The sequence below is a fragment of the Ammospiza caudacuta genome, chromosome 1, assembly GCF_027887145.1.
Source record: "Ammospiza caudacuta isolate bAmmCau1 chromosome 1, bAmmCau1.pri, whole genome shotgun sequence".
Lineage (NCBI taxonomy): Eukaryota > Metazoa > Chordata > Aves > Passeriformes > Passerellidae > Ammospiza > Ammospiza caudacuta.
The window spans coordinates 44996181-45010423 of record NC_080593.1 but is presented as its reverse complement, the minus strand read 5'-3'; the positions used below and the strand labels follow the sequence as shown (position 1 = coordinate 45010423).

Genomic DNA, 14243 nt, shown 5'->3' with positions numbered 1-14243 from the left:
GCTGAGAGATTTAATAAGATGCAGGAGAATGACTAACGGGGTTACACAGATTGTCGCAGGTCAGTAAAGAATATGGCAATAAGAAAATTGATCCTTTGAAAGCCTCCAGCCACATACTTATGTCAGAACCAGACGTGACTTGTGTCTGTGTTTCATACGACACCACCAAGTGCCCACCAAAGGGCTTTCCTTCATGTATAAATAATGAAATGCAATGCAATGCCAACAGGTGCTTTTTTCACAGGGAGAAGGGAGAAGAAGGGAAAGTGTTTGGGTAGGCTGAGGCAGAGCCCCGGTTCTCCCTGCCTCTCCCACCCCTCCCTGTCCTCCTCATGGCTCATGAGCAAGAGGTCACTGACGGCTGGACGTGCCCATCTGCCTGCAATGCCAAGGAGACAAGCACATGGGCACTGGAAGAGGGAGTGAGCTGTGTATGACTGGGGTGTGTGTGCAGCGCAGCAGACACCGTGTCTGGGCAATAGACGGGAGCCTGCCATGGGGAAGAAAAAGAAAAGCACTCTGCAGGTCATCCTGGAAGATGGTTGGTATCACTGTGAGATCATTTCAGTTTGCATGCTGCCAAATACTTGACTAAACCTCTTGGGGCTTCCTGAGCACACCACTTTGCATCTCTCGAAGACCATACAATTTCAGGTTGCTCGGGCAGGGGACTTTCATCAGTCTGCCAGGCTAAAGTAAATATTAAGAGCATCTCTGTAGGGAAGGAATATAATGTATAATCAAAGAGAGATATTCTGCCAAGCTCAGCTGGAACTTAAGGGTCAGCTGTGTCAAGCATCACACGTGTAAATTCCAGCAACAAATGCAATTACTCCTCATTTTTCGTTTTGCAGCTGGAATAGAGTTTGATGGAGAAGTGGAAACTGACACAGACAGTGAAGGTAATGTAGAGATTAACAAATATGGTACTGTTTGAAATACAAGAGGTGATACCTTTTATTTTTCTCTCTGACTTATGACTTGCTCTACAACACAAACTCTTTCATGAGTTTCTTGCAAGCAAGCAGATTTTTCCCTTGAGGTTTGACTTATAACAGTGATATGTAAATCACCATTCTTAAGCAGTCAGTCCTGTTTTATCCATGTTCCCAGAGTTGGAGGCTGTCAGAGGCAACATCCCCCGGGAGTCAGCCCCTAGTAAATCAGGCACTGCAGTAAAGCACCACCCTGTGCAGGGCTGGGGCTGCTTTGCACCACACTGAGGTCCAGCTTGCCCTCCCTGTAATGCTTGCTGAGACCATAACACACTGGGATCTTCATCTGTCATGGCTGCAAGAAGATAATGATGAAAATGGATTGAAGGGAGACTTATGGCTTTGAGAGAAATTAGGAAAAGCCCATGACAGGACTAAAAACACCTTTAACTCTGCAGGTATAGTATATCTCAAGTGAGAGAGCAAAGAGGTAAGACCGTAACAGCAGTGAATAGGTGATACAAATGTAGCTGTTTCTGCAAAAACAGTTCACAACTGTGTCTGTATTACTCACAGAATATGAGAAAGTAGTTTACTTTCTCATACTACAGCAAACTATTGTAAGTTATTTTATTAAAAAAATTATAGCCGTCTTTTCCATAAAGGCAAAAGAGGCAGTAAGATAAAGGTTACAAATTAATGCTTCATAATTAGCCTAATACTTGAGAGGTTGCAAATAAAAAACCCCCTATATCATCAGCTGTCCAAAATGGACATTTTCCCAAAAAGAGCAGGTGGTCCTTTGATCTATATGATTGATCAAAATTCAGTTTAGATGGACCATTACATAGTAACTGAAACCTGCATAATGCCTCCTGAGAAATTAATTGGAAGCTCCTTCTCATTCCCAGTGTCAAATGTGACAACCACTGCCTACTAATTTTTTACCACTAAAAACCAGAGACTATTTGCTTGTCATTAATTTCTAGCTTTTCACCAAACCAAAAATGCAAATACTCAAATTTTTTTTTTTGCTTCGATTTTTCTCACCTTTTAGGCTCCTCATTTTACACTCTGGATCCCATTCCATCCCAATTTCCTTCTTCTATTACAATATCTCCAACTCTTTACTTTCATCAGACAGAAATTTTGGAAAATAAGAAGCCAGAATACTCTGGAAAACTTACTATTAATTTTAATAGGCTTGGTAGTGAAAGAGATGGAGACACTTGGGGACTTTTGAAAAATTTTTCCCCCTTGCCATAAAATTCTGCAACTAAATCATGCTCTACTTCAATACTTTAAGCTGGAAGCATTTCTGAGTTCTGGAAAGAGGAGGTTTTTAGCTTGCAATGCCAGTAAGAATGAAATGTGCCTCAGAGACTGTCTGGTCTTTTTCTTCTCTGAATAGAGACCATCCAATATAAAAGAAAACTGAGAGAGAGAAAGAAAACCAGATAGTGCCTGTGCTGTGCCTTTTCTCTCTATAAATAGAAGAACTCCATTCCCAGCCTTGAAAAGTAAACATCTTTCAAGGACATCGCATCAACAAGCAAACTACACATTGTGTACCAGACTGCAATTTCTGTTTCCTTTGTTCTGGTGTGTTTACAGGTCAGGGAGATATCTGTCTGTGCTGCCTCATGGATGGGCTTTTGCATTTGTAACTAATTTCCAATCTTCTTATGGTCACATATAAGTCACTGATGTGCTAAATCGTGGTGTCCTAAATGGGAGTTGCACAAGCAGAATTCCACATGGTTCTTGGACAGGGCATAACACAAAGCCCATTGAGATCAACAGGCACCTGCTCTTTGAATTTACCAGGGTTTGCATCAGGTGTCCTGCCTACCCATGCTCTTCTGATGAATCTTTACTCTGCCAGCATGGATTTCCCAATGTAACTGTTTTTTATCACTTGCAGAAGATGAAGCAAAGGACAAGAAAACTAACAAACAATGCCTTAGGGAAACTGGCAGAGCAAGCACACTTCAAAGCAAAAAGCAAGAGAAAGACAAAGAAGAAAAAGAAGAAAAAGAAGAAGATGAGAGCAAAGAGGAAGACAATGGCAGCCAACAAAACAGAGTTTCTAGGAGAAAAAATTACCAAAGGAAAAACAGAAATGCAAAAAAGGCAAGAGAGGAAGGAAGCCAGAAGAAAGACAGGGGCAAAACGGCTCCTAACAAAGATCAAAAGGAATCAGAAAACAAAGAAAAGAGAACAACCAAGAGAGGGAAGGAGGGGGAGAATAAACAGAAGAAGGGCAGGAAAAACAGGTAATTAAACAATCCCTGACTACGGTGCCTTGTTCAGACTGGCAGCGATATTGACATGCCAGCGGCATATGGATCAGAATGGCAAAACCAATAGACTGCAAAAAAGTTCCAGCTCTCCTTAAAGAGACACAGTGGAAAACAGGTTAAAATGCCACAAGACCAAGCTGTTTACAAGTTAATATAATTTCTCAGCCAGGATCAGGTCTATGCATGTAGTGGAGTCTTAGTATCTACAGCCAGGGGTAGAAAAGCACCCCTAAAGAAGGTACCTTGAGAAATTTGGGCATGGAGACCTTTTTTTGGTTGGTCTGTGGAAATGTTCCAGATAAAATGTATCCCTTGTGTTTTCAATTCTCTTCCTCTTCCAAATCTTGCTTGTCCCAACCTTTGTCTTCTATCCATATCTCTCCCATTTTGTTATGAAGGCATGAAAACCATTTTTCCGGAGCCAGCTGTAGCCCTGGAAGCTGTAGGCAATGTTCTTTAGCTGATATGTGGCCCAAAGCACACTATTGAGTAAATTGTAGTGGGACACAACTGGCTCCTCACTATCCTGGCTGGAAACAGCCCTGCTCTGAGTGTGATGGGCACTGGCATCACACTGAGCCAGGGGATGTTGAGGCACTGTGCCCACATCAGAGTGGAATCCCCAGGGCCAGCAGCAGCAGTCTGCCTACCCCAATCAAGGCCTTCCCTCTAACCCCTGTGAGGTTTTCTGTGTCCTTTATTTTGTGTGTCTTCCAGTACTTCTTCAGCTTCCTCCAACTCCTCTGATGAGGAGTCACTGTCAGAGGAAGAGCTCGCGATGCTGAAGGAGCAGGTGGAGCAAAAGAAAAAACTGATTTCCACCATGAGGAACAAGCCCTGGAGGATGGTGAAGAAGCTCTCGGTGCTCAGGTACCCATCAAAATGGGAACCCCCCTTCCCAGGCTCTCTGTTGACTGTTATGAGGTGCACTGTGTCTTTCCTTGAAATTACATATTTGCTGCTGCTGTAACACCATAGTATCAGAAAAAGTGACTGGCAGAACCTGGCCAGCCTGTCTGGCTAAAAATGACCAGAGTTAAAATATGCAATCTGATTTTCAGCCTCTGTAACCAAAGAACAGACAAAGTGCAAATCTGTTCAACTGATACCCACGGTCAGGACATTCTAGCCTCGTATGTAAAACCAAATGACTCACTACAGTCAGGCTGCTTGTTAAAGCAAACTCCGTACCCTGGCTTGCTTATTCATGTTATTTGTCAGACAGAAATCAGAGCAGCCCAGTGCCCTGTTAGTGCACAGTCCTGAGATGGGGCTGCTTGGAAAAAATGCTGTATTATTTTCAGAGGTTTATGGAGCAAAGAGAAATCTGCCACACAGACCCTGATGAAGGTGAGAACAACCCAGGCAGCAGCAGAGACCCCTCAGTGCTGGGCAAGGGGGAACAGTGGGGCAGAGCAGACCAGAGAAATGAAAACCCATGGGTTGATAGGGCATGGCTCATAACAAACCATTCCCCTGTCAAGGCAATGATTCAGCTCCCAGCTCTACTGCTTAAGGAACTTCTGAAACCCCTTTCCACAAGGAGAGATTTCAAAATAGCATTGCAAAGCACACATACATTTTCTTTTTAACTAAAAACCAAGCTATGTTAAACCATGACACAGCCCCAGAGGGAGTGGTGATGGCCCAGCTCTGTGTTTGCTGAGAGGTTGCTCAGAGCTGCAGGGACTGTTCTATCAAAGCTGACAGTCACCATGTGTCTTTGCTTCTCTCCTTTATGCTCTGAAGGCCAAGACCTGTTCCATCTTCCAATAAAATCAGGAATCATGAACACTGCCAATTACTTCTGAAAATCTGGGCAAAGATCTATAACAGGGAAGCTGTGTTAAAGTAGCTTTTCCACCTCACAGCTGTGCTATGAGCCTGAGCTCATAACAAATAAATTCTTATGGCCCTAAAATTACAAATTTCTGTAAGAAAAAAAAAAAAAAGGAGCAAAGCAGAGTTATTTCTGACGCATTTTTTCCCCTGTGGTGTAGGATACTGACTAAAATTCTGCTTAGGATCATGTTTGACAATGTCCTTCCATACTTTCATCTTATTTCTGAGCTACAGCAATCATCACTACCTACTAATGAACCTCAACAAAACTGTTGCACTGCTTGTGCAGGGGTCTCCAGAAAGGCTCTCAGCACACTGTACAATCATTAGATATTTTTGGTTGCATGGACTCAACCCTGAGAGAAGAAATTATGAGCCACATTGCACAGATGAGGGGTGTAAAACACAAAGAGAGCAAAACAATGTGTTCAAGATTTAGAAATCTCACTTCAGATTTGCAAATGAAGTCACAGGTGATTTTCCCAAGGTTACAGGCTGACCTAGACAACTATTTATACCAAGTGGAAGTCCATCTCCCCACAGGCTTAGGATGGCATAAAACCTCCCAGCTCCTGAAATTTAATCTCTTCTCATTGGCAATGCCAATATACAATATAATTTTATTCACAAGCTCAGCATACTCAGCATAACAGCATCTACCTAGACTATTTTCCTCTGTATTTCCCTTAGATATCCTAGTGTAAAACTAGTTTCATTTTGCAGCTTGATTTTACTCCTGACTAGCATATACTCATTCCTCTGGCACTGAGATTATCCCCTTGGGCTGTTTGCACATCTCTCATATTTATCCTGGGAGGTGTTCATAAAAGGAAGCTCTGCATCCTCTTGGAGTTTATTTCACTAGGCAATGTTATTTTCTCCTTGACCAATGCATCAGGAGAGAAAAATTATAACAGGCACACAGGCTGAGAGAGCTCTGCAGTGAGAGAAATGGGCAGGCTTTTAGTTTGCACCCAGGGAGAAGTGTGGAGCAAGATTTGGGGCACTAACAATACTTAAAGCTAATATAAAACATTTCTATATGAATATGAGTGTTTTGGGGACCTGACAGTCCTGTGTGGGTGTCTGAGCTCTACATGGCACAGCAACTGATCAGCAGAGAGCAGGTGGGGAGAGAGAACAAGTCTGCACCTTGCTATGAGCATGGTTGCTTTTCCCACTGGTGCAGGCAGGGGAGAAAAGCTAAAGACCCCTCTGCTGTTTTAATAACCTGCTTGTTTTTATTCCAATTAGGGAGGCACAAGATTTTGTAGAGAAGTTTGAAGGAGCACTGGGAAAAGGAAAGGGCAAAAAGTTGTATGCATATAAGATGATGATGGCGAAGGTAAGTGCTACGGCAATGTCAGAGAAAGGCTTGGGTACTCAGTTGTGTATTCAGCACATTTCTGGGTTTATTGACCTCTATTTGGTGAAAGAGGCACAAGGAAGTCAGAATAAAACTTCCTGCCCACATTCAAAAAAATACTTATTCAAATCTACAACTAATGCAGAAAGAACAGGGGGAAATTCACACCTACCTGAACCTGATTGTGACCTTTCCTGAAGCAAGGGAGGGTTTACAGGAGCAGGGAAAACCATGGCTTTCTGGCTGCAATCTCCAAAACCTGGATATGTAAGAGAAGATACCCCTAAAGGGAAAAGAGGGCCTGCCAAACACTTGCCCTGCCCCTCATCCTGTAAAATTTCATCTTCTCCAGCGATGAGGAGATAACAGGGAGAATGATGGCTGTGCTTTGAAGTTGGTAGCCAAGTTGCATGTTGTCATGGAGATTATATTGAGAAGTGCAAAACGGAGCCAGACCTGAGATTATGAAATCAATGGGAGTTTAGCTGCTGGCCTTGTGAGGAAAGATTCAAGATCAGTGTTTTATCAAACTAAATGTTGTTTTAAGTAGAGTTTGTTCTGAACCAATTCTTTCAATCCAGAGGCAGGTCTGAATTTCCCACCCCTATATAATCTGATCAAGCCATAGCACAATTGCAGCTTTCCAAAAGCCTGAAAAGGTTAAAAATCTTAAAACTCAAATCATAAATGTGAACACTTGGGAGTGGGAGGGGGAGATTTTTGGTTGAAGGGTGTTTCTGAAATAGTCCAAAAGATAAGACCCAGACCAGAGCTCCTGCTTTGAACTTTACACCCACACCTAATCATGCTACCAAACTCTGGTATTAGAGAGCCCTGCTTAAGAGCAGACCCCCTCTTCACACCTCTCTGCTCACTGCAACGTTGTCTTGTTTCAGAAATGGGTGAAATTTAAGAGAGACTTTGAAAATTTTAAAACTCAGTGCATACCCTGGGAGATGAAGATAAAGGAAGTGGAGAGTAAGTTGAAGTTGCTGTGCGGTGGCAGTGGGACATTTTCTAAGATTGCCTTGTCTTCCTGCAAACAGTGTTGAAGCTTCCTGGTCCACAGTCTCCACTCGCCCTGGGCATCAGTGCCAGACAAGGAGCACACACCCCTGGCAGCTCCAGGTGCTGCTCTCTCCAGCAGCTGTGGGGACTCCTGGGAGGCTCATGGGGAATCTCTCATGGGGGACCTGAGGGTAAAGGGCTGCTGAGGACACTTTAATCCTCCTAAACTCCTAACCATGAAACGTCTTCTGCTTTAAGGTCACTTTGGCTCCTCTGTTGCTTCCTACTTCATATTTCTGCGCTGGATGTATGGAGTAAATCTTGTCCTTTTTGGGTTAATATTTGGACTGGTTATCATTCCAGAGGTAAGTGCTTAATTCTCCTTTCAGGAAAATCTTGCCCTTTGCTTGACACAAACATGGCATTGACAGGACAAATGCCTTATAACAGGCATCACTTTAGATAAATGAAATGCCCGAGGACAATTATTTACAAAGAGTTACTGACACAGGAGCAGAAGTTGGATTGATGTCAGGAGACATCAAATGCTATCAGAGATGCTGCACATCCAGCAGCTGAAACAGGGGCTCAACAATCAATCTAATTCAAGGCTAGTTTTACATTTGAATAAAGGGAAGAACATGACATTCCAATCCTGGGCACAAGATCTGGTCTGCACGAGCCACAGGAAATGGAATGTGCTCTGAAAATAATTAAGTGCCCTCAGTTTTGGGCATGGCCATGGGGCAGCAGCCATGGCACAGCCCCTCAAGGAACAGACGACTTCCCAGCACTCTGCCAACTAACACTTGCTTGGGAAATAACCCTTTTCTGTACTTCCAATTCCTATGATTCACAAGCAATTGTTTTATTTTTAGTTTTTCTATTTCTCACTCTTCTTGGAGAATGAAAAAGATCTCATAGCCAACTTTATATGATCGTTTATTGAAGAATTTTTTAATGTAGCCATTACAGCTCTGGCTAAATTACTCAGTGCAGTATTTAAAGGCTGTGCAATCCACAGACACTGGCATCTGTTCTGTTCAGTGCAGAATTTTATGGAGCAAATATGCATTGCAGAATGTCTCCCGAGGACCATGCTTTTGTTCCCCTTAATGTGCTCACTCACACTATGGAAAGGGAAAGCTCAGTTTCCCCGCAGGATGAGGAGACATAACCATTAGCACGGAACAATACAAATGTGTTTGGTTAGGAACTCTGCATATGGCAGGAGCTCTCCTCTCTGAAGTATGCACACTGTTACTCACTGCCTACTGAGCTGTTACGATACGGGAGAGTAGCTGGGCAATAAACATTTAACCATAAATTATTTTGAGTGTAATTAGATAGCCCTAAAAAATAAGTGATAGATGATATGCCTTTCTAGGCTATGAATGCTAATGAGATATTTTGGTATTGGCACCAGTCAGCTTGTAAATAATTTTTTGTAATAATTTTCCATAGCCCTTAGCATTCTCTGTCTGGACTTCTACTGCTGCTCCAGCTGCAAGACCTGCTTTGCATGGTGCCATCAGGACAGCCTGGGCCATGAAAACTATTGTTTGCATCTTTTTGTCATACTTTTTTCCCCCCCAAACCTAATTGCCCTTTACCTCACCTTGAGAACATCTTTCAATTCAGGACTGAAAAATACAAATTATATTGCAAGCTTGACCCAGTGCTCTTGACTTCTCTCAGAGGAGTAGCTCTGCATAAATAGATGGAGCTAATCCCTTTACTGCATTAGACCCATGAAGTTCAAGCAAAGAACTCCTTGCCAAACTAAGGACATTTCAACTGCAAATGTTCCTTGAGGGTACAGTTTCTCCAAAAAATATTTCCTGTGCAATGGATATGTCCAGGGAAAGGGAAGTCCTCTGGTTATTTGTGTGAAATTCATACTAAGTATAAACAATAAATGTAATACTGTACATTATTAAATATACTTAGTACTAAATAGTAATAGATATAATTGATACTAAATAATTATAAATTAAATTAATGCTAAGCAGTTTTTAAAAAACTGCTGCTCTAGCATTAAGAAATAAAATATATATCAAAATCAACAGGAAAGGAAAACCAACCAAAACCAAAACAAGACAGACTTATTAAGAAAAAAAAACTGTTAAAAAAATGTTACTGTGTTTTATAGTATACATGCATCATGGTTACGAATGTTCTCCAGGTCCTGATGGGAATGCCTTATGGGAGTTTGCCAAGGAAAACTGTACCCCGGGCTGAACAAGCAACAGCTATGGATTTTTCAGTACTTTGGGATTTTGAGGTAAGCATATAAGTGTTAATCATAAAAGATCATTTGAATTCCTCCTAAACCCCTCTGAAGTTAGTGAATGCTGCAAGGACAATTTTGTTCCAAGGCTAAACCAGTGGAGCACCTATTTCTTCCAGAAGAAGTCTGGAATGCCTTTAGTTGCAACAAAATCTTTGCGGATGCTGAGATTTCTGCCCAAAGCAGCATGTCCATGAGCAGACACCTGCATATGGATTTGAACCACTTCCATACACAAATGTGCTGCCTGGCACGCATCATGTGTGTGCAGACACAAAAGCCATTTTGCTGCCAACCAGAAAAGCAGCAAGCACACAGGTGAGAGGCTGGAGCTGCTCCAAACCCAGCAGCGAGACAGAGACTTCAGCTGCAGACCCCCTTCACGAGCAGGGATCACCTTGCCAGACCGCTGAAAGTGCTTGGAAAGGGGGTTGCTCCCCATGGGCCTGCCCTCCCTGTTCCCCTGAAATATTCACATGAGCCTGGAGTGCAAACAAATGTTTAGGACTTGTACCCAAAGGAAATATCAAGTTTCCAGCCATCTTTGGGTGATTGCCTGCAATACCAATCCACCTCCCATCTCAGTTACTTTGAAGATTTAAGCCAAAGGGATTAAGTGTTTTTAGGTAACAGCCCAAGAAAAGGTATGTGCAGGGGGTGAAGACTGTGGGATGTAACTGGTGCCTTGGGATCTGACTTTCAAAGTAGTTACTTCTGGAAATGTTTTTTTTAAATTTTATCAGCACTGGCCCACATGCTACAAGCATGGGACGACATGCTACAGTCCTTCTGGAATAAACCCCTTTGCAATTTCTTTAGCTAAAAAAAAAAAAAAAAAAAAAAAAAAAAAAAGAAAAAACCAAACCAACCAAACAAAAAGCAACCAAACAAAAAGAAAAGCTACTTTCTTGTAAACCAGATTATTTAAACTAATAAGGCTTTAAATACTGGTGTCCAGGAACCTGCCAGGGCCAGGCCTTCATTAACCCCCATAATCTGCTGAGAATCCTTTCAACTCTTCCTCTCCCTGCACTTTCCTTCACTGTCAGAATACGGAATTCAGAGGTGAATTAGGGAGATTTTTAATAGAAGTGTAAGGAATGAAAAACTCATTTGAGTAGTGCACTGTAAAAATACAAAAGGTAGCATTTAAACTCATTAATCCAGAAAAATAAAAAGCAAAATAAAACCCCCAAACAAACAAAAAATCTGAAGGAGTGCTGATTAAATGCAGCTGCTGACTTTCTCTGGGAGACCATAAGTAATAGACCCATCAGTAAGAAAACTTGTCTTTGGATGAGGCTGTATGCTTCCAGGAAATGCTTACTCCCATGACCTGCCAGTGTCCTGCCTCTGGCTTGGTACACACATCTACATTCCCCTGCTGTCACTGAGGAGTTGCTCTGAACCCCTCTGCTGTACAGGTCCCCCTCCAGCACCCATTCCCTTCCTGTCTGACATCAGGGAATGCTATTAAAGCTCAAGAAACACCTCCAACCATGGGGCAGCCCAGTACACCAACACCCTCTGCAGCCAGGAGAAGTCAAATGAAGCCCTGTGCAGAGGTTTGCCCTTTGAAAATGAATAGAGGCTTATTCCAGCATGCTCCACAGGAGAGGTGCAGGGGGGAAATATAAATCAGAGTAGGCACAAATGAAGAGTCAATGCTGTTACCCTGAAAAATACCTTTCAGGAGAGAGGAGCTGGGGAAATGCATGCTTTGGCAGGAAGGAGGTCACATCACAGATTTCTAGGGGAGCGGGAAGGAATGAGTCTCACTTGCACACCAGACACCATGTCTCACAAATGGAGTTTAAAGAGCATACTGGATGATGTGAGCAGAGAAACTCATTTTTCAGTCCCTGGCATCTGATGAATCAGGAAGACAAAGGTTTGGAATTACAGCTTGAGAAGCAAACTTCACTAGCGCCTTCCAGGGACATTATATCTCACCAGGCTTTCTTCCACCACTCCTCCCCAGCAGACACTGTGTGTAACAGGCTACGAGCCCCAAGCAGCCGTGCTGGGCTGTGCCAGCCACAAGCTTGCTGCCCTGGTAGAAGCACACACAGAACGGTCCTGGACCTGTGGCACAGTGCTTTGTGCAGGGCAAAAATGCAGCTTCTGTGGCACCTGAGGGTACCAAAGCTTTTAATTAGTCTAGGGATAAAAAGTCAAGAGTTTTTGGAGGAGTTTAGTTTGATTGATCAGTGGAAGAAAGGCCCAGAAAGGTTGTGGGAGCTCTGTCCTTGCAGATTTTTAAAGCTCAGCTGGACATAGCCCTGAGCCACAACACTTCCTTTTCCAATTGGCTCTGCCTGGAGCAGAGGGCTTGGCTAGACAGCCCCAGAAGCCCCTTTCCATGTGAACCCTTCAATGTCTCCAGACAAGATCTATTACTCAGGCTCTGATACGAGCCTCAAGTAAAGTCTTTCCAAAGGCTTGATCAGAGGGGAGCTTGCTCAACTATCATGGCCAGACTGATTAAGTACACTTAACTTAGGAGCTGAAAGACAAGGGGCAAAAAATAGAGACATACAGTGTGCAGTGATACACATCAACTTGGGTGAGATATGACAGAAAACCAGGGAGAGATTGCTAATGCAGACTAGGTGATCTGCACGCTTGTTGAATGCTCAACAGATTGCACAGCAAAAAAAAGATTACTTGAGACAACATGGTTGATATTGTGCCTGAGCTCTGCTTTCCACAGGAAAGTAATGCTTTGATTTCACTCTTTAGTTATATTTGCTCTGCAGGTGGCAGCCAGTAAAAGGAACTAAATCTGCAAGGCACTGAGCATCAGCTGCCTCCTACGTGAAAGGAAAAGTTTCATATCATGGCAGGAAGGCCCTTTGCTACTGCTTTTATACAAGATCTGAGTGTTTGATTATTGGCTTAGAGAAGCAGGTGGGCTGCAGCCACAAAGAGCAATAATGTTTTTCTGGGAGGGATGAAACAGTGATGAATCAAAACCACATTTTAGTTTTAAGCCACTATCCTCTGACATGGTCTCCCTCATCTTACCTCTCTTAGGAAGATAAACTCTTAAGAATATGGCTTTCAAAGGTGCCAGAGCAGCAAACAGACAAGAATGAGACCCTAAAAATTTTCCAGGTTGATTTTCCTTGTTTTAAATCTTCAGTTTTCTCTAGAAACCCCTTTCCTGCAGAGAAGAAGCTGCACAGCTTACACAGGATTTCTTTTGCTTTCCCTCCAGGGCTACATCAAATACTCAGCGCTCTTTTATGGCTACTACAACAACCAGAGGACAATTGGCTGGTTGAAATACAGGCTGCCAATGGCATATTTCATGGTTGGGATCAGCGTATTTGGCTACAGCCTGATGGTTGTTATAAGATCGTAAGTGCAGCCGACACTGACCCCTCTGCAAAATCCACGCAGATGTGTCCCACGGCTGGGTTCCCCTCCCTGGGCACCCAGACTTGCTCCAGCCTTGGCTGGATGGCTGGGGGAATGTGGGCAAAGGGGGGTGTGTGCCTGCTGCTTTCCTGCACTCGGCCTCCCCATCCACCACCCTGGCCCTGGTGGGCAGAGGGCACTGGGCACTCCCCTGCCTCATGCGTGTGCCCATGTGCACTATTCTGAGCCATTCCTACTCCAGCCATCCTCTTCCTTCTCCTCCCCTCCAGATCTCTTTAACCCTTCCTCCAACACTACAACAGGGCCATCAAACAGGTAATTTTGTAAATGAAGGAGGATTTTACTTGCAGTAAATTTCAAATGTTCCTTTTGCATGCTTTCATTGCAAAATAAACACTCCTGAAAGACAACATGGGTCCCACAGACAGTGCAACGGTTGCAGAAAAGAGCCAAGTGCTACCAGACTGTGTTTGTTGAGTCCTTAAATTAATCAGTGGGGTCTAAAAGTGGCCACAATTTCTGTGTCTCTTGTGCACTGTTCCCAGCCTCAGTGAGGCTCCCACAACCAAAGCCCTTGTCAGTGCTGTAATGGTCTCTGCAAAGTTAAAAATAAAAAAAATAAGCCCCTCTATATCTGCCTGAAGGACATGCTGTGAAAAGTTCTTCCTTTCTTTGGAAGAAAGGATAAGCCCACAGATTTGTACAGCTTCCTGAAACAGGCCATATTGCTGTGCAGCAGAAAGAGCTACTTGAGCCTTTGGCTGGAGGGGGACATGGGGATTTGCTGCACATTTGCCATGAAATTGCAGCATCTGTTGTCTTGCCTTCCTTGAGGGACTAGTGCTAAGAACTCTAGGGGCATTTACAAAAGGATTTCAGTGGTCAAATAATAGAGAGGAAACAGCAGAAGCCATATCTGCTCCTATGCTGATTAACAAGAATAATCCTTTCTCCCTCCCTGCATGACTTCCTGCAAGCTCTTTGGCTCCAGCATTGCGCAGCAAGTGAAGCCTCACTAAACCTTTGTGCTGCAGTGTATTGGATGGGACATGGAGGTCTTGACTAAATTTAACTAACTAAAGGTAGCATAGCCATATACTGCAGCCTAGGACCCA

General features: G+C 43.3%; 1 protein-coding gene across 1 annotated transcript in view; it reads left to right on the top strand.

Moving 5' to 3' along the window:
- Positions 1-495: 495 nt before the first annotated feature.
- Positions 496-14243, top strand: part of TMC2 (transmembrane channel like 2) — a 30638-nt gene continuing 16890 nt past the window's right edge. Inside the window, exons 1-9 of the mRNA XM_058815913.1 lie at positions 496-541; positions 855-902; positions 2860-3211; positions 3956-4108; positions 6335-6425; positions 7343-7424; positions 7713-7819; positions 9640-9738; positions 12965-13107. Coding sequence (XP_058671896.1) covers positions 496-541; positions 855-902; positions 2860-3211; positions 3956-4108; positions 6335-6425; positions 7343-7424; positions 7713-7819; positions 9640-9738; positions 12965-13107 — 1121 coding nt within the window. The remainder of the gene's footprint in view (positions 542-854; positions 903-2859; positions 3212-3955; positions 4109-6334; positions 6426-7342; positions 7425-7712; positions 7820-9639; positions 9739-12964; positions 13108-14243) is intronic.